Genomic DNA, 13,729 nt, shown 5'->3' on the forward strand with positions numbered 1-13,729 from the left:
TCCCATAGATCAAAGTTCGGCAGCTGTTTGTTCAGACAAGCTGACGCCAGACACCCACACACACAAATCACATTTGAACTGACAGAAATGTACCCTTATCCTTGAACTCATTTCCCAATTTGTGCATGATTGACCCCTTTCCTCAGGTCTCCGTCCCTCCCAACAGAGACATGTTGAGACAAAAGCAAACATAAAGAGAGGAGCCAAGGTGACGGGGATTGATCATATTCAGACGGTTTATCTTCAAAGTCGTGTATACTGATTTCTAGATCAGGATATAATGTGGGATTTAAATGTTGCACCCTTTAGACGCAGAGGAAGATGAAAAAAAACATTAATAAAAAGATGCATCGGTGTTCCTTTGCTTCCAGCTCTTCCAGCGAGCCTCCTCTCTGACGAGTGCATTGTAGAAATTGAGACACCTTTCAAAATATTTTGGCTGGGATTGATTTCCAGGTCACAGGGGCGGGAGTGACAGGAGACAAGGAAGCAGGGAACAGATGAATTACATGAGCCTGTAGTGTTGTCAGGTAAGGTTTTTATTCTCTTCTTTGAACCATTGAGCTTTTTATAGACATAACAATTTCCCTCCATCTTATCAACTTATGGTTGACTACTGTCTGCATAAAAAACTTTTGGATTGAAGACATAAGCCAGAATTGAACTGAAATATTTGAAAACACTGGCTTGGTAATACAAATAGCCAAAAAATGTACTAAGACAATTTTATGAAATACTTTGGAAACCCTTTGCCACTTTCTTATGAAATTACTATAACACATGTGGGGACTGTGGCGTCACACGGACGTGTACAACTCATTCGGATCCTGTTCCCTGGAGCTGCAGAGTGTTGGGAGTCTTCACCAAAGGAGACGTGATGACCATGACGGCCTTGAACTCTCTGTCCTCGCTGCGAATAAAACGAGAAAACACCTGAAGCTGAAGTATTATTATATACTCAGCTTATTTTAATTTAGGAAACATAAATTGAGTTGGATGTGGGACATAAATAGCAAGAACGTAATTGCTTACACTGCAGGGCTAACGGCTGCCTGTAGATCCAGTCGGATAGGCTGTAAATCCAAACCCTGTACCCTTCTAACTTTACCTGGGACATAAGCTCTAGCCTGCAACACATAAATCAACATAGGCATAAATGGCAGAAGAAAAATAAAAATAATATTTTAGATGAGGAAGATTTTTTTTTCATTATGCACCTCGAAATGTCGAAATTAATGTTGAAATACAATTTCGAGAAAAAAGTCGAAATGTATTTCAACTTTATTCTCGAAATTTCGACTTTATTCACGAAATTTCGACTTTATTCACGAAATTTCGACTTTATTCACGAAATTTCAACTTTATTCACAAAATTTCGACTTTACCGTATTCACAAAATTTCTACTTTATTCACGAAATTTCGACTTTATTCACAAAATTTCAACATTAATCTCGACATTTCGACTTTTTTCTCGACATTTCAACTTTTTTCTCGAAATGGTATTTCAATATTAATCTCGACATTTAAGGTGATTTAATATTGAAATGTGCTGCTTTGCACGTGTAAAGACTACCTGGGAGTCTAGGCTCATGAAACCCAGCGCCAGGCCCACACATGTGGACTCACAGGCCGTCCCAGAGAGAGTCACAGGCGTGAAGGAGGCATGAAAGGTTGCAGTGCTCTTCCTTGGAATCACCTTTTAATACAAACTGCAAAGATATGCTTCACTTTACTGATCAAGTAATGAAAGTGTTTAATCAGTGTAATCAAAGAGTCTGGCAATAATCCTTAACTGTTTGTCGTGGTGTGATGCAGTAAGGCTCATCTGAGAGGTTGCCCACTTGCGGTCTGATGTGGACGGAGACAAAGTTTTTCTTCACAGCAGGTTGGTTGAAAACCTATGAAAAAAGTAGCGGCTTATAGTCCAGAAAATACAGTATTTCCCAGAGGCCATGTGATAAAAGACTTCTGTTAATATATCTGTGGGGTGATGCTTGATACACTCACAGTTTGGAGGGAAGCGCTTGCGCCCTCGGAGTCGGGTGTGTTAACCTCCTCCTCTGCTGATAGAATGTCTCCATCAAAAAGTCCTAAAGGCCTTCTCTGTATCTTATTCCCGTCGGCATCTTTAAGTGAGAAGGGGTCTCCACATTTCCCCACAACAGCCACCAGTTTACGGTCATTCTGATCTATGTTGTAAGTCTCCCAGTCCACACGGATTTCTGTCGCACAATAAATGTACATACTCAGCCGGAAATAATTCTTATTTTACAAACAGGGAATGTGTGAGTCAAATAGAATTGCTCCAGTTATAATAAAATCGTACCAAACATGGTGGGATTTATGATGTAGAGAGAGCTCGAGAAACTGTGTCCCCTCCAGAGATGTGAGTGCCAAAGCTGCCAATGCAAACACAGACGTCAAACAACCATAATTAAAAATTCACAGAAACCAAACTTGACACACAGAGTATGTAACAGACTATATAGTTGGTCCCTGGTGCTGGTCGTCTTCCCGTGGTCCCGTTAAGTAGAGCGGACAACCTTTTACAGTCATCTGCACAGGAATAAGGACGGGTTCAAGTGTCCCAACCTGCAGCGGAAAAACACACACAATGACCCTGAAAATTCTCTAGCCCTGAAATACACTGTACATCCGCTCTGATATTATAGCACATAAGAAAAACACACTTTGCATTCGAGCTGATCTCTGTATTCCCCCCACATCTCTGTGTAGGCAGTCACGTGCACAGTTTGAGTCTGAAACGGTCCCAGCAGCCCTGAGTCTGGGTTCACATGGAAAGCAGCACCTTTTCCATAAGCGAGAAGGCCGCTCACAAACTCTGATGAACCAAACAAATGATCAAAGCCACTGGAATCAATAGATCAGCGTTGCTTGAGCTAAATACTCACACATTTATAAAAGGTAAAAGCATACCTTCATGTGCTTTTGCTTCCTCTTGCTTAGCCCGGAAAGAGACTGAGAATCTGTGATGAAGATGCAGTTTATGTTACGTTGCTATCAAGAAAAAAATAAGGTTGCACTGCAGGGGCGTCAATTGGGTATGGCAAGGTATGGCAGCCGCCACACCTTTGCTTCAAGGGTTAAATGTAAATGTTTGTTTTTTTTAAATACATTTATGGAATAACTACAAATGCAAATAAGAACAACATGATCGATTTCACTAGTTAGTATACACTGCAAAAACTCAAAATCTTAACAAGAATATTTGTCTTATTTCTAGTTAAAATGTCTCATTTTTAGTCTCATTTTTTTTAAAATCTCATAACATTTAAGACAACACTCAAAAACAACCATTTTCACCTGTTTCAAGTAGATTTTCACTTAAAATAAGTAGAAAAATCTGCCAATGGAACAAGATTGTTTTGCTTCTAATGAGAAGATAAATCTTGTCCCACTGGCAGATTTTTCTACTTATTTCAAGTGAGAATTTACTTGAAACAGGTGAAAATGGTCAAATAACAAGTTATGTTTCTGGTGATGACTCTTGTTTTAAGTGTAATGAGATTTTTTGACTAAAAATGAGACATTTAACTAGAAATAAGATAAATATTCCTGGTAAGATTTTGAGTTTTTACAGTGAGCGAGACTGCATTTGAAAAAGTTCCAATTTTCTTAACCACACAGATAAGCTACATAGCAGACTTCTGTGATGAGTATTTGCTGGACGTGTTGATTGATACTCTAGTTAAGTTCTGTGACTCGTCACCTTGCCATATACCTTAGCTTCGACTGAATTGACGCCACTGTTGCACTGTGATTTATTATTCAGGTCAGTAAACTGACTCCTTTACCTTTTCTGTGGTTTGCTATCAGTCTTGGAGGCATGGCAGGTGAAATACTCTGCCTGGATAGTAAAAGTCGCAGGGATGGCAGTTTGATTGGTTATCAGCAGCTGCTTGGTCACAGCTTTCTTCAAAATAACATCTTCCCCAAAGTCGAGCACCAGTGGCGGAGGGCAAGCATCATCCAGTGGAGGACTAGAAGGAAGGTAAAGACAATGTTTCAAGGGGAAGCACTTCTAGTCTGCCTGATTGACAAGTCAGTGGTTAGTTGTTAAGCCTGCTACCAGACACGGGGCACCGAGTAGGTCACGCTGAGTTTCTTGCTCGGGGAAGCTACGATAGCGAGAACAAGAGGTGAGTTAATCTTTAATCTTTAATCTTTATTTCGGCTTGTACAGAACAAGATGAAAAGGAAGAAAAAAAAAAAATCTACATTTCTTTTGCCGAAAAGGTGTAGGCTGAAGCCGTAGCTTATAGTGCCTACCCTTTTTTCTTTTGATCAGCAAAAAATATGAGACATTAACTTTTACTCAGTGAAAACAAACAATACATAAAGAAGAAAAAAAAAAAAATAAGACAAAATATAAAATTGACATTTCACATCCTAGAATGTTTTTGATAGTATACTTTATAATTATAGTGTTTTATATTTATTTACAATATTTTCTTTAAACAATTTCTTAAACTTGACGATAGAGCGACACATTTTTAGGTTGTTATTACAACTATTCCAAATTTCTTTTGCCTTAACTGATGTACATCTCTTTTTAATATTAGTTCTTGCTGTCGTCGTCTCAAACATGAGTTTCCCCCTCAGATCATAACAGGTTTCTTTTATCTGGAACAGGTCCTGAATGCAGTTTGGAAGCAGTTTCTGCTGGGCTTTAAAGGCAAATAAAACAGTTTTCTGCTCTACTATATCATGGAATTTTAAGATATTATATTTGATAAAAAGATTCTTTGTTGGTTCATAATAGTCGGTTTTATTAATTATCCTTAACACTCTTTTCTGTAATAGAAAAATAGGGTTTGTATTTGTTTTATAGGTGTTATAGGTAGTTCATCCCCTCCACCTCACAGAGAGCCGTCACCTCAGTCAGCTCCAGCTAAAAACACAGAGACAAGCAGGAGGATACAGTATCCATTATCAATAGAAAGCATCTCTCACACTTTGTTAATATGTTTATGATCTTAACCGAAACTGGCACTTACGTCTGTGCGAGAGGTGAAATTAACTAGAATATCTACGCTTGCATTAGGCCCTAGAATACCAGAGGAGGGGTCGAAAGTGGCTGTACACAGTGAAGCCTGTTTGCCCTGGAGCGGGCCCTGTTCAGTAAAAATAAATCAATCAATCTTTCATCAACAAGGTTAGTTTTAGTCATTTCTACCTTGACATGAAAAAACTGAGGTCCAATTTCTGCTGATTGGGCTAAACTGTCAGTACTGGAGTTGAGGGGGGATGAGGGGGGATGGCATTCCCCCTGAAATAAAAACGGTCCAAATCATCCCCCATGTAAAACTGCCATCCCCCCTTTCCATCCCTTATGTCATTTCGTCAATGAATGTGGTTTTACTGCTATTTCAACATATGGAGTCATCACCAGAAAAATAACACCAGAAAAATACCTTATTTGACAATTTTCAATGGTTTCAAGTAAATTTTCACTTGAAATAAGTAGGAAAATCTGCCAGTGGGACAAGATTTATCTTCTCATTACAAGCAAAGAAATCTTGTTCCACTGGCAGATTTTTCTACTTATTTCTACTTATTTCAAGTGAAAATCTACTTGAAACAGGTGAAAATTGTTGTTTTTTCCAGTGATCAGTCTTGTTTTAAGTGTAATGAGATTTTTTTTACTAAAATGAGACATTTTAACTAGAAATAAGACAAATATTCTTGTTAAGATTGTGAGTTTTTGCAGTGATCCATTTTACTTATCCGGTGAAGGACAGAGTCATATTGATACAGTAAGTTCAGAAAAGTGTTTTTTATTGTTGTGTTTTGATGTATTTGATGTAAGTCCAGTGGATATTTAAAGCTTACAGAAGGCTGCATTTAACTGCTGCTATGTCATTCCTGCAGTATTTCTGCAGGTGTTTTGGTCAGTGCTATTATTTGTAATATATTATATTATTTGTAATCAGCACAAATGATCTGTCCTCATATGATAAAATCCACCATCCCCCCTGATTGTTTTTTACAACTCGAGTACTGTAAATACTGATAAAGTAATGCACAAATTATAAATGACAAGCATCCATAATTGAGACACCGTCTTCTATCTAGACTAGAGGATGTAATGGGATCGTTGAGTAAACCATTAAAAGTAATGTAACGTACCACCCAGCTGAAGTGTGACGGCAGCAGAGTCTGATTGAGAAGAGTCACGCCGGCTGTGGTGGGAACTCCAAGGTAAAGTTCAGAGAGGACAAGCCTGCAGTTTAACAGGCACGCCTGAGGAGACTGCACATCTGCTCGCACCCTCAGGTGACTGCTAAAAACATCGAGGAAACAATTATCAACAGGAGAGAGTCACTGCCATCACAGCTGGTGGTCAGGGAACCACGCACATCTGTGAATTACTCTACAAGCGCTTCAATAAAGAGGTAACAACCCTATTTAGGAAAATAACCATGGGTTTTATGTTTCAGTGCATACTCACCCTCCTTCTCCGTTCTCCACCGTCAGCTCCAGCTCAGTTTCAAACTGCTGGCAGGATCGTGGCCTGAAGAGCACTTCCACACTGCAAGAAGCCAAACTTGGCAGCGTACCACTGCTGGGCTTCACTGTCATCTAAAGACCAGCACGGACCAGTGATGTAAAGATGTAAAAAAACACTAAAACAATACAATACTGCAAGCACAGTTCTCCCTGGGGTGTTAGTGAGCAGCACCTGTGTGTCTTGGTGGTCTTGAAAACTATTGAGGCTCTGCTCCAGCTTCCATTTGGCCTTCAATGGGGTGGGATTGGTGAGGAGAAAGGTAGCGTGAGTCGACTCCCCAAGTCTCAGCAGACCAAAGTCAATGCTGGGAACACTGACGGTCACTGTGGGACCCTGTTGAAGACATAATACTCAACAACACCAGAGCAATAACACGCATTGGTGAAGTTTGTCTCGACCACAAGGTTAAGGCCCAGTCCCAAACCCCCCTAGTCCTACTTTTCAGCCCTACCCCTAAATTTTGCGCGTTCCCATGAGGGTAGTGGTGTCCCAATTCCTCTTCGCATGTAGGGGTAGTGGCCATAACGAGGGCTAGTGTGTATGAATCTAGCCCTTCACAGCGAGGGTTTTCAGATGCACACTAGCTGACCGAGGGCTAGAGAAATTTCCCAGAATGCTTTACGTCATCATTTGCAGACTGAATCAAACAAAAAAACCTGGCGGACATTTCTTATTTTTTAGTGAATAAAAATCAATATTTTGAGTTAGTTTCTGCATAAAAATGCGCTTTGATTACATTTCTAGCGAGAAATATATATTTTACTTTAATAATATTCACTCAGTGAATGTACATAATCATTCGCTTGCTCGTTGTTGCGAAGTTTTTTCAGATCTCGCCAGAATAAAGGCTGATTTATGGTTCCGCATTACACCAACGAAGACCCTACGCCGCAGGCTCTGCTTCGATTTGCGGAACCATAAATCGCCGGCGGCTCTTCTCATCCCCGAAAACATTGGATCAAATTTCTTAACAGGCGTTATTTGGATAAACTGAGCCCAGGTTGGGGATCCTAACGGTTACTTTTACACCTGAAAAAATATTAAAACTTAATAAAATGGCATATTAACAGCGCTACAGCGGAAATTAAAACAGCTTTTAGCTCTGGGCTTCCTGATATGGTGTGACGTATGTGCAAACGTAACTACGCAGTCGCTTACGTACCCGAATGTGACCACGCAGTGACGTAGCAAGTGGTGTCCCAATCCCTAGGGAAGATTACAAGGCCCTACCCCTGTGGCTTCATTTTTAGGGCTAGTGGTAGTGAGTGAGGGCTAGTGGTAGAAAGTAGGGTGAACATTGGGATTGGCCCTAAATCTTACTTTGAAAGAGACTTCTACAGGCAAAGTGATGGGCTTGTGGAGGTGTTGTATGTTGCAAATCAAGCTGGTCACAATCTTCTCTGGTTTCCCTCCAGTCACAACAAGCTTGAAATCAAAGCAGCTGTTCTCCTCTGGAGACAATCAATCAAACAGTGAACAAAAAGAGGCAAATCATTTAAAAAAAACACTAAAATATGAACATAATACCCAATCGTTGTGGAACACACCTATTCTACCAGCAGATGGCTTCACTTCTATGACATGGCCACTCCTGTTGAACGTCTCCCATTGAAACAAAATGAAGGTTTTACTATAATTCCACATCTGAGGACACAGATAAGATGAAAAACACTATTAATAACGCCAAAACAGGGACAATAAGACTTCACAGAAAAGTAGTAAATATCCACTATGGAGACGTTGAAATAAAAAGTGGCTTAAATAACCTGAAATAGCCTGCAAGTGGTGGTGTGTATAAAGATGTCTCCAGGGATTACAACAGCATCGGGGTCCAGGAGGATCTGGTACGGCTCTGTACGTCCCTTGACCTTTACTTTCATGACGGTGACGTCACTCACCTTGGGGCCAGGCTGGGAAACACTACATTTTCCACTAAAGTAGACACTATTTGGAGTTTCATTAGAGGAAAGTTATGTCACAGAGGCTTCAACCTTGTTCGTAAGCGATTACTTTTGATTTTACACATGCAACATGAACATTATCCAGCTCAAATGAAAAGAAATGTACCTGTGCTCAGTGGGCTCTGTGGGCAGCTGGGGGACATCCCTTACAACTAAGTGACAGACACAGTGGTAATCCTTCAACTGAAGAAAAACGGAAACAAACAGTCTTAATTTGTAGAAAAACTTTTGAAAATTAAAATACATTTAAAAAAATACAACATTGTTCAAGCACATCCGGGACTAAACTCCTGGTTCATGCTATTTTTTCAAAATCTTCTTACTTCCTTCGGACAGAAACTGATGCGAAACTCTTGTTCCTGGCAAGGAGCCAGGACGCCTGTTAAGGGGCTGATGTGGAAAACATCGTCTGTGTCCGGGTGGGACTGAACATTTGCGGACTTGGGGGTTTCCTCTGGAAGCAGATGATCCAGATCGGGCTTCATGATTTCCCATTTGAAAGGCATCTCCAAGTTGCTTCACCCCCAAGATGATAAGATAGAAGGAGAAACAGAATTTTAATGTGGTATTTAAGGATCCCAGAGGAAAAATATTAAAGAACAGTTATGATCAGAACAGTTGCTTTGAGTATTGAGGTAATCAGAATTTTATGCAAGAAAATGTCAACTGCGAATAATTATTGCCATCAGTGGAGCTTGAATCCAGATGCTTTATTTTAGACTGGTCTTGTCACAAATCATGTTATCTCCTGGCCAAAAATGAAAATTCATGTTATTCAAAGGTGGCTTATTGAGACTTACATGTTGTTTCTGATGACAAGCGACTTGTTTTGCACAGAGTGAGGGTTGCATGGGCTTAAACGGACAAGGTGCTGTGCAGCGTTGTCGCGCATCTCTCCCAACATAGGAGGGCCCTTCTCCCCAGATACGGAGACAAGCTCTAGTGAGATCACTTGATGTCACGGCTCAGACAGGACAGAGAACCCACATGCACAACACCAGGCAGAATCAGAGTCTAAGAGGCTTTATTCGGGTCCAAGGCAGGCAGGGGTCAAAACCGGGCAGACAGGCAGATCAGGCAAACAAGTCCAAGGGGACAGGCAAAAATCAAAAACCGAGAGTCATACCGGGAGTCATACCGGGAGTCATGCAGGGTTACAGGCAGGCAGGCAGGCAGGAACAGGACAGAAATCAGGAAGGCTGGAAAGCAGAGCAAAAGCACACGACAATCTGGCAACAGGTATGAGGGAATGGGCAGGTTTAAGAAGGGGAAACTGATGAGGGAAACCAGGTGTGGAGCTGGGCCAGGGAAGCACAGGTGAAGGGAATGAGGCTGATGAGGGTGGCAGGATCCAGATGACAGGAGAGTAAGTAACACAGCAAAAAAAACCATGAACTGTGATCATGACACTTGACCTTCACCTGGGAGACACGCACACAGCATTCAAAGCGGTAGCACTTTTTATATGGTTCTATCACAGAGAAAACACTGCTTAATGTCTACTGCGAAGAATCACCTTTGATGGAAACGTCTTGCACCTGGCAGTTGTCCCAGACGACAGTGAAAACCTGATGGCTCTTTTTTGCAAAGGTGGGAGAGAAAACAACCTGCCAACACACACACGTATACATGTAAAACAGAGCCTGTATGTGATGGAAAAAAACACAATAAAACAAGTTTATGTATTGCAGAAACAAATCATGCTTCCATTAGAGTTTAAATTGAGAAGACGTGACTTACTTGTACAACAGTAGCCTCGCCAGGCTGCAGCACGAACATTGATGGAGTCACTTTAAAGGGTGGCTGCTCAGTGAAGTATGTTCCAACTACAGACTATATGCGAAGAAAGGTAAAAAGATAACTGTCATCACAACTGATTTGATTTCAGTTTTTAATTTAATTGAATTAGTCTGTACATTTTTGACAGAGGAGAAAGTGGATTTCTACCCTAAGATCTGAGACTGGCCACTGGCTCTTTGGGATGATGTCAAAACTCCCAGTGCTGAGGCCGACATTTCGGCAAGGGAACTCAACACGCTTTTCTCCTCCGACCAGGCAAAAACCACAGTCCAGGACTCTTGACACTGTGCAGCGGTTAAGGGGAGGTGTGTTATCAACAATGCATGAACAAAGTACAATAAAGAGAAGGAGATTTTTACAAGACTCACAGGTGAGTTTAGGAGGAGGACGCCGTGCTTCAATGGGTACCACAAGTACGCTCTCAGCCCGCGTCTTTACCTGTATAAAATCCTTGTAGTCACCCAAGCTGTCTGGAGTGAAACTGACCGTGTACTTAACACTCATTCCTGGAGCAACAATGTCACCTTTACTGGGGAATCTCCCTGCCAACAGACACCATCAACATAATATATATAAGCTCCTAACATAAATACAACTCAGTTCAGCTTATGTTAAGATCATTTCGTGTTTGTTACAGCAGGTGGTGCTAGTGTTCACCATGACCAAAACCAAAACTTAAAGGAGCATGAGGCAGGATTGAGGCAGGATTTATGAAAGAAATTAGTATACGTTTTAAGTTTTCTAGTAATAATGTCAGATGAAGCGTTCCAAACCAAAAAGAATGAGCCCTCTAGCGTATCTCTCCGTTGCCTTGAACAAGCTGTGTGCTGCAAAATGTGCTGCAATTCGGACTCCGAATTTCCCACGCTGGGCTGCGGATGTGACGTCACATGACACTGCATGCACGTTCTCCCCGTTCTCCCGTGCCGGCTTCGCTGTTGGCTGCAGTACCACCAACAGCCGTCGTGGTGAAAGGTGGCGCTAGAGAGTCTTATTTCTTAAAAGGAGCCTCATGCTCCTTTAACTAAAAACAATGAATCATGTTCCAGAAAAATGTGACTTGATTTGTTGAGATGCATGCATTCCTTTTTGATCTGGTTACTGACTTAAATTACACTTCAAGATTTCCACACCTCTTTGGGTGTAACCATGCGTCTATATATAATCAAATAAGAGCCACAATGAACTCACCCAGGCCAACCGAGAAGTAACGAGTGTTGGGGGGGACGATACTGACGTTGCGGCTCAAGGAAGTCACGTTTATCAGCTCCAGTGTGGTCTGACAAAGAGGGATTGTTACTATTGCATCATTTCATAGGAGTATTTCTTGTGTCAGCTAGTCCACGGGCCAGACCAGATATCAGCACCACTCAAGGTGACAAAACTTGCTTATGATTTTTGAAAATATCCATGTCTGTATATGATATTTTGGTATGATAACCTTCCTGAGTGGCAGCTGTATCATATTTATCATCTCATGAAGTTACCCACCCCCTTCAGAAAATTACACTTTAGATGCTGCTGCATATCCTGGTTTAGACTCATGTACAGGAAATCTGTCAATGTTTCACAATATTGTGTTTGGTATCATTTTAAAGGGGACCGTTTTAAGCATTCATTCAAGCTAAGATGTGAATCTTTCTGACCAACATAGAGGTCACTGCAGCTCTTTAAACTATAAACAACACACATTTTTACACAATTTTCGCCTAAATGATATACTCTTTTATCCCTGTGTCATCTAGGAACAACAGAGACACAAAATACAAAAACTGGAATACTTACAGGACGATAAGGATTCAGGAAATGTATAATATACCCCATACTATATCATTGTTACAGGTCATTGTGAGCCTTAAACTAGAAGAGCATCATTAGGCTCCTATGAAACTATAACAGCCACTAATGCCACAAACTGGTCTTTATCTGCAAATACACGACATAAAGGACACCACAATGAAAGAAGGTTAACCAAGTACAGAATTATCACATAATGTCACTCAAACTATGATCCAGCTGCCACTCAGGAAGGGTTATCATACCAAAATATCATCTACAGACATATATATTTTCAAAAATCATAAGCAAGTTTAGTCACCTTGAGTGGTGCTGACAAGTGAAATTTTGGGCTCTGGCCCCTGGACTAAGGTATGTCTATGTGAACAAGATAAACCTTGTACGAATGTCCCACGTTGTACTCAGTAAACATCACCACTGGGGGATTTGGTTTGAAGAGTGGAGCACGATCACCAGCGGCCCTTTCAAGGGAAAGAAAAATAAAAAAAACATGAAAACAATAGCAACGCACTAGCAACAGGGGTTTCTGATCTATTCAGATGACCATCTCCTGTCAGTGTTAGTGTTTCTCAGCTCTGAAACTATGTATTTGAGAAGTCCAATCTTTCAAATGCAAGGTTAAAGTTATAAAGGTGAATGACATAGAAATATTTGGAAGAGCTGAAGAAGTTTTACTTGCACTGAGGTATCCATCATGGATCTCAATGCAAGTATAGCTGCTTCCACTGAGGTACACAACATGTTTTATGTGAGTACCGAGGAGGGATTAACCTGTGCTTATTGTATTTCATCTACTCAAACCTGTCCTGGATGAGGGACCGGCCACCCTTCTGTGTATTCAGGGGAAGGAAGCGTGGATTACGAAGGAAGTTCTGTCGATCTTTCTCCTTCCCCTCCGCTAGATCCATCGCACTTGGCTCATCCTTCCACTTTGGCCTGGACCTGTTCTGGCCCGATTATCTAAAACACATAGAACAGCATTGCCACACTTTTATGAACATTTTATGGTCATATAACAGAGATGAAAACAAGCCCCCAGAGCAGCATCATTTCTCATTTCATTCTTTGGAGTCACTCCTGAAAACCTAGAGCAGTAAAGCCAGAGCTGTTAAACAAAAGAACAAGAGAATTAAAGAACAAGAGCGTAAATTTGGAAAGAAAAATAACAATTTAAATTTAAACCTTAAATTCAATAATAAAACTTAAAAAACGAGCCATACGTATCATCAATAAGGCTGATTACTACAGAGCCACTTTTTCTAAATTCATGTTATTACATTTTATGATTTGTTTTATTATAAAATCATGCAAATTATATTCAGAGCAAAATCAAAAATGCTTCCTGACTCAATACAGAGGTTTTTTTCAATTCAGGAGACTCCGTATCTTAGAGGTGTCTGCAATTTTACTGTACAAAAGCTAAAATAGGTATGAAAAGGAGACGTGTCTCCATTACTGGAGTTAAATTCTGGAATGATGCATTGCCAACATAAATTTAAAAAACATGTCACTCTCTTTTGGTTTTTAAGAAAATGGTTTGTAAAGCTATTTTTGAAGCTTATAAGTGCGATTGACTATCTGTTAATGTTTCTTTGCTTTTCCGTTGTTTCTTTCCCCTATGTCGTTTCTTTGCTTTTC

The 13,729-nt window shown here is 40.6% G+C and overlaps 1 protein-coding gene across 1 annotated transcript; it reads right to left on the reverse strand.

Annotated features, from left to right (window-relative positions):
- Nucleotides 1–816: 816 nt before the first annotated feature.
- Nucleotides 817–12,999, reverse strand: LOC133418697 (deleted in lung and esophageal cancer protein 1-like). Its single transcript, XM_061707522.1, is given in 31 exon segments — nt 817–910; nt 1,033–1,127; nt 1,575–1,697; nt 1,795–1,875; nt 1,937–2,223; nt 2,328–2,358; nt 2,361–2,400; nt 2,484–2,593; nt 2,692–2,843; nt 2,939–2,988; nt 3,817–4,002; nt 4,092–4,162; nt 4,863–4,913; nt 5,020–5,136; nt 6,152–6,302; nt 6,474–6,604; nt 6,705–6,866; nt 7,854–7,984; nt 8,081–8,177; nt 8,300–8,453; nt 8,601–8,677; nt 8,818–9,010; nt 9,295–9,458; nt 9,905–9,915; nt 10,011–10,101; nt 10,235–10,327; nt 10,442–10,578; nt 10,663–10,836; nt 11,486–11,573; nt 12,468–12,552; nt 12,893–12,999. Coding segments are annotated over 31 exon segments (3,534 nt in total).
- Nucleotides 13,000–13,729: the final 730 nt, after the last annotated feature.

This window comes from Cololabis saira, chromosome 18, assembly GCF_033807715.1.
Source record: "Cololabis saira isolate AMF1-May2022 chromosome 18, fColSai1.1, whole genome shotgun sequence".
Classification (NCBI taxonomy): Eukaryota; Metazoa; Chordata; class Actinopteri; order Beloniformes; family Belonidae; genus Cololabis; species Cololabis saira.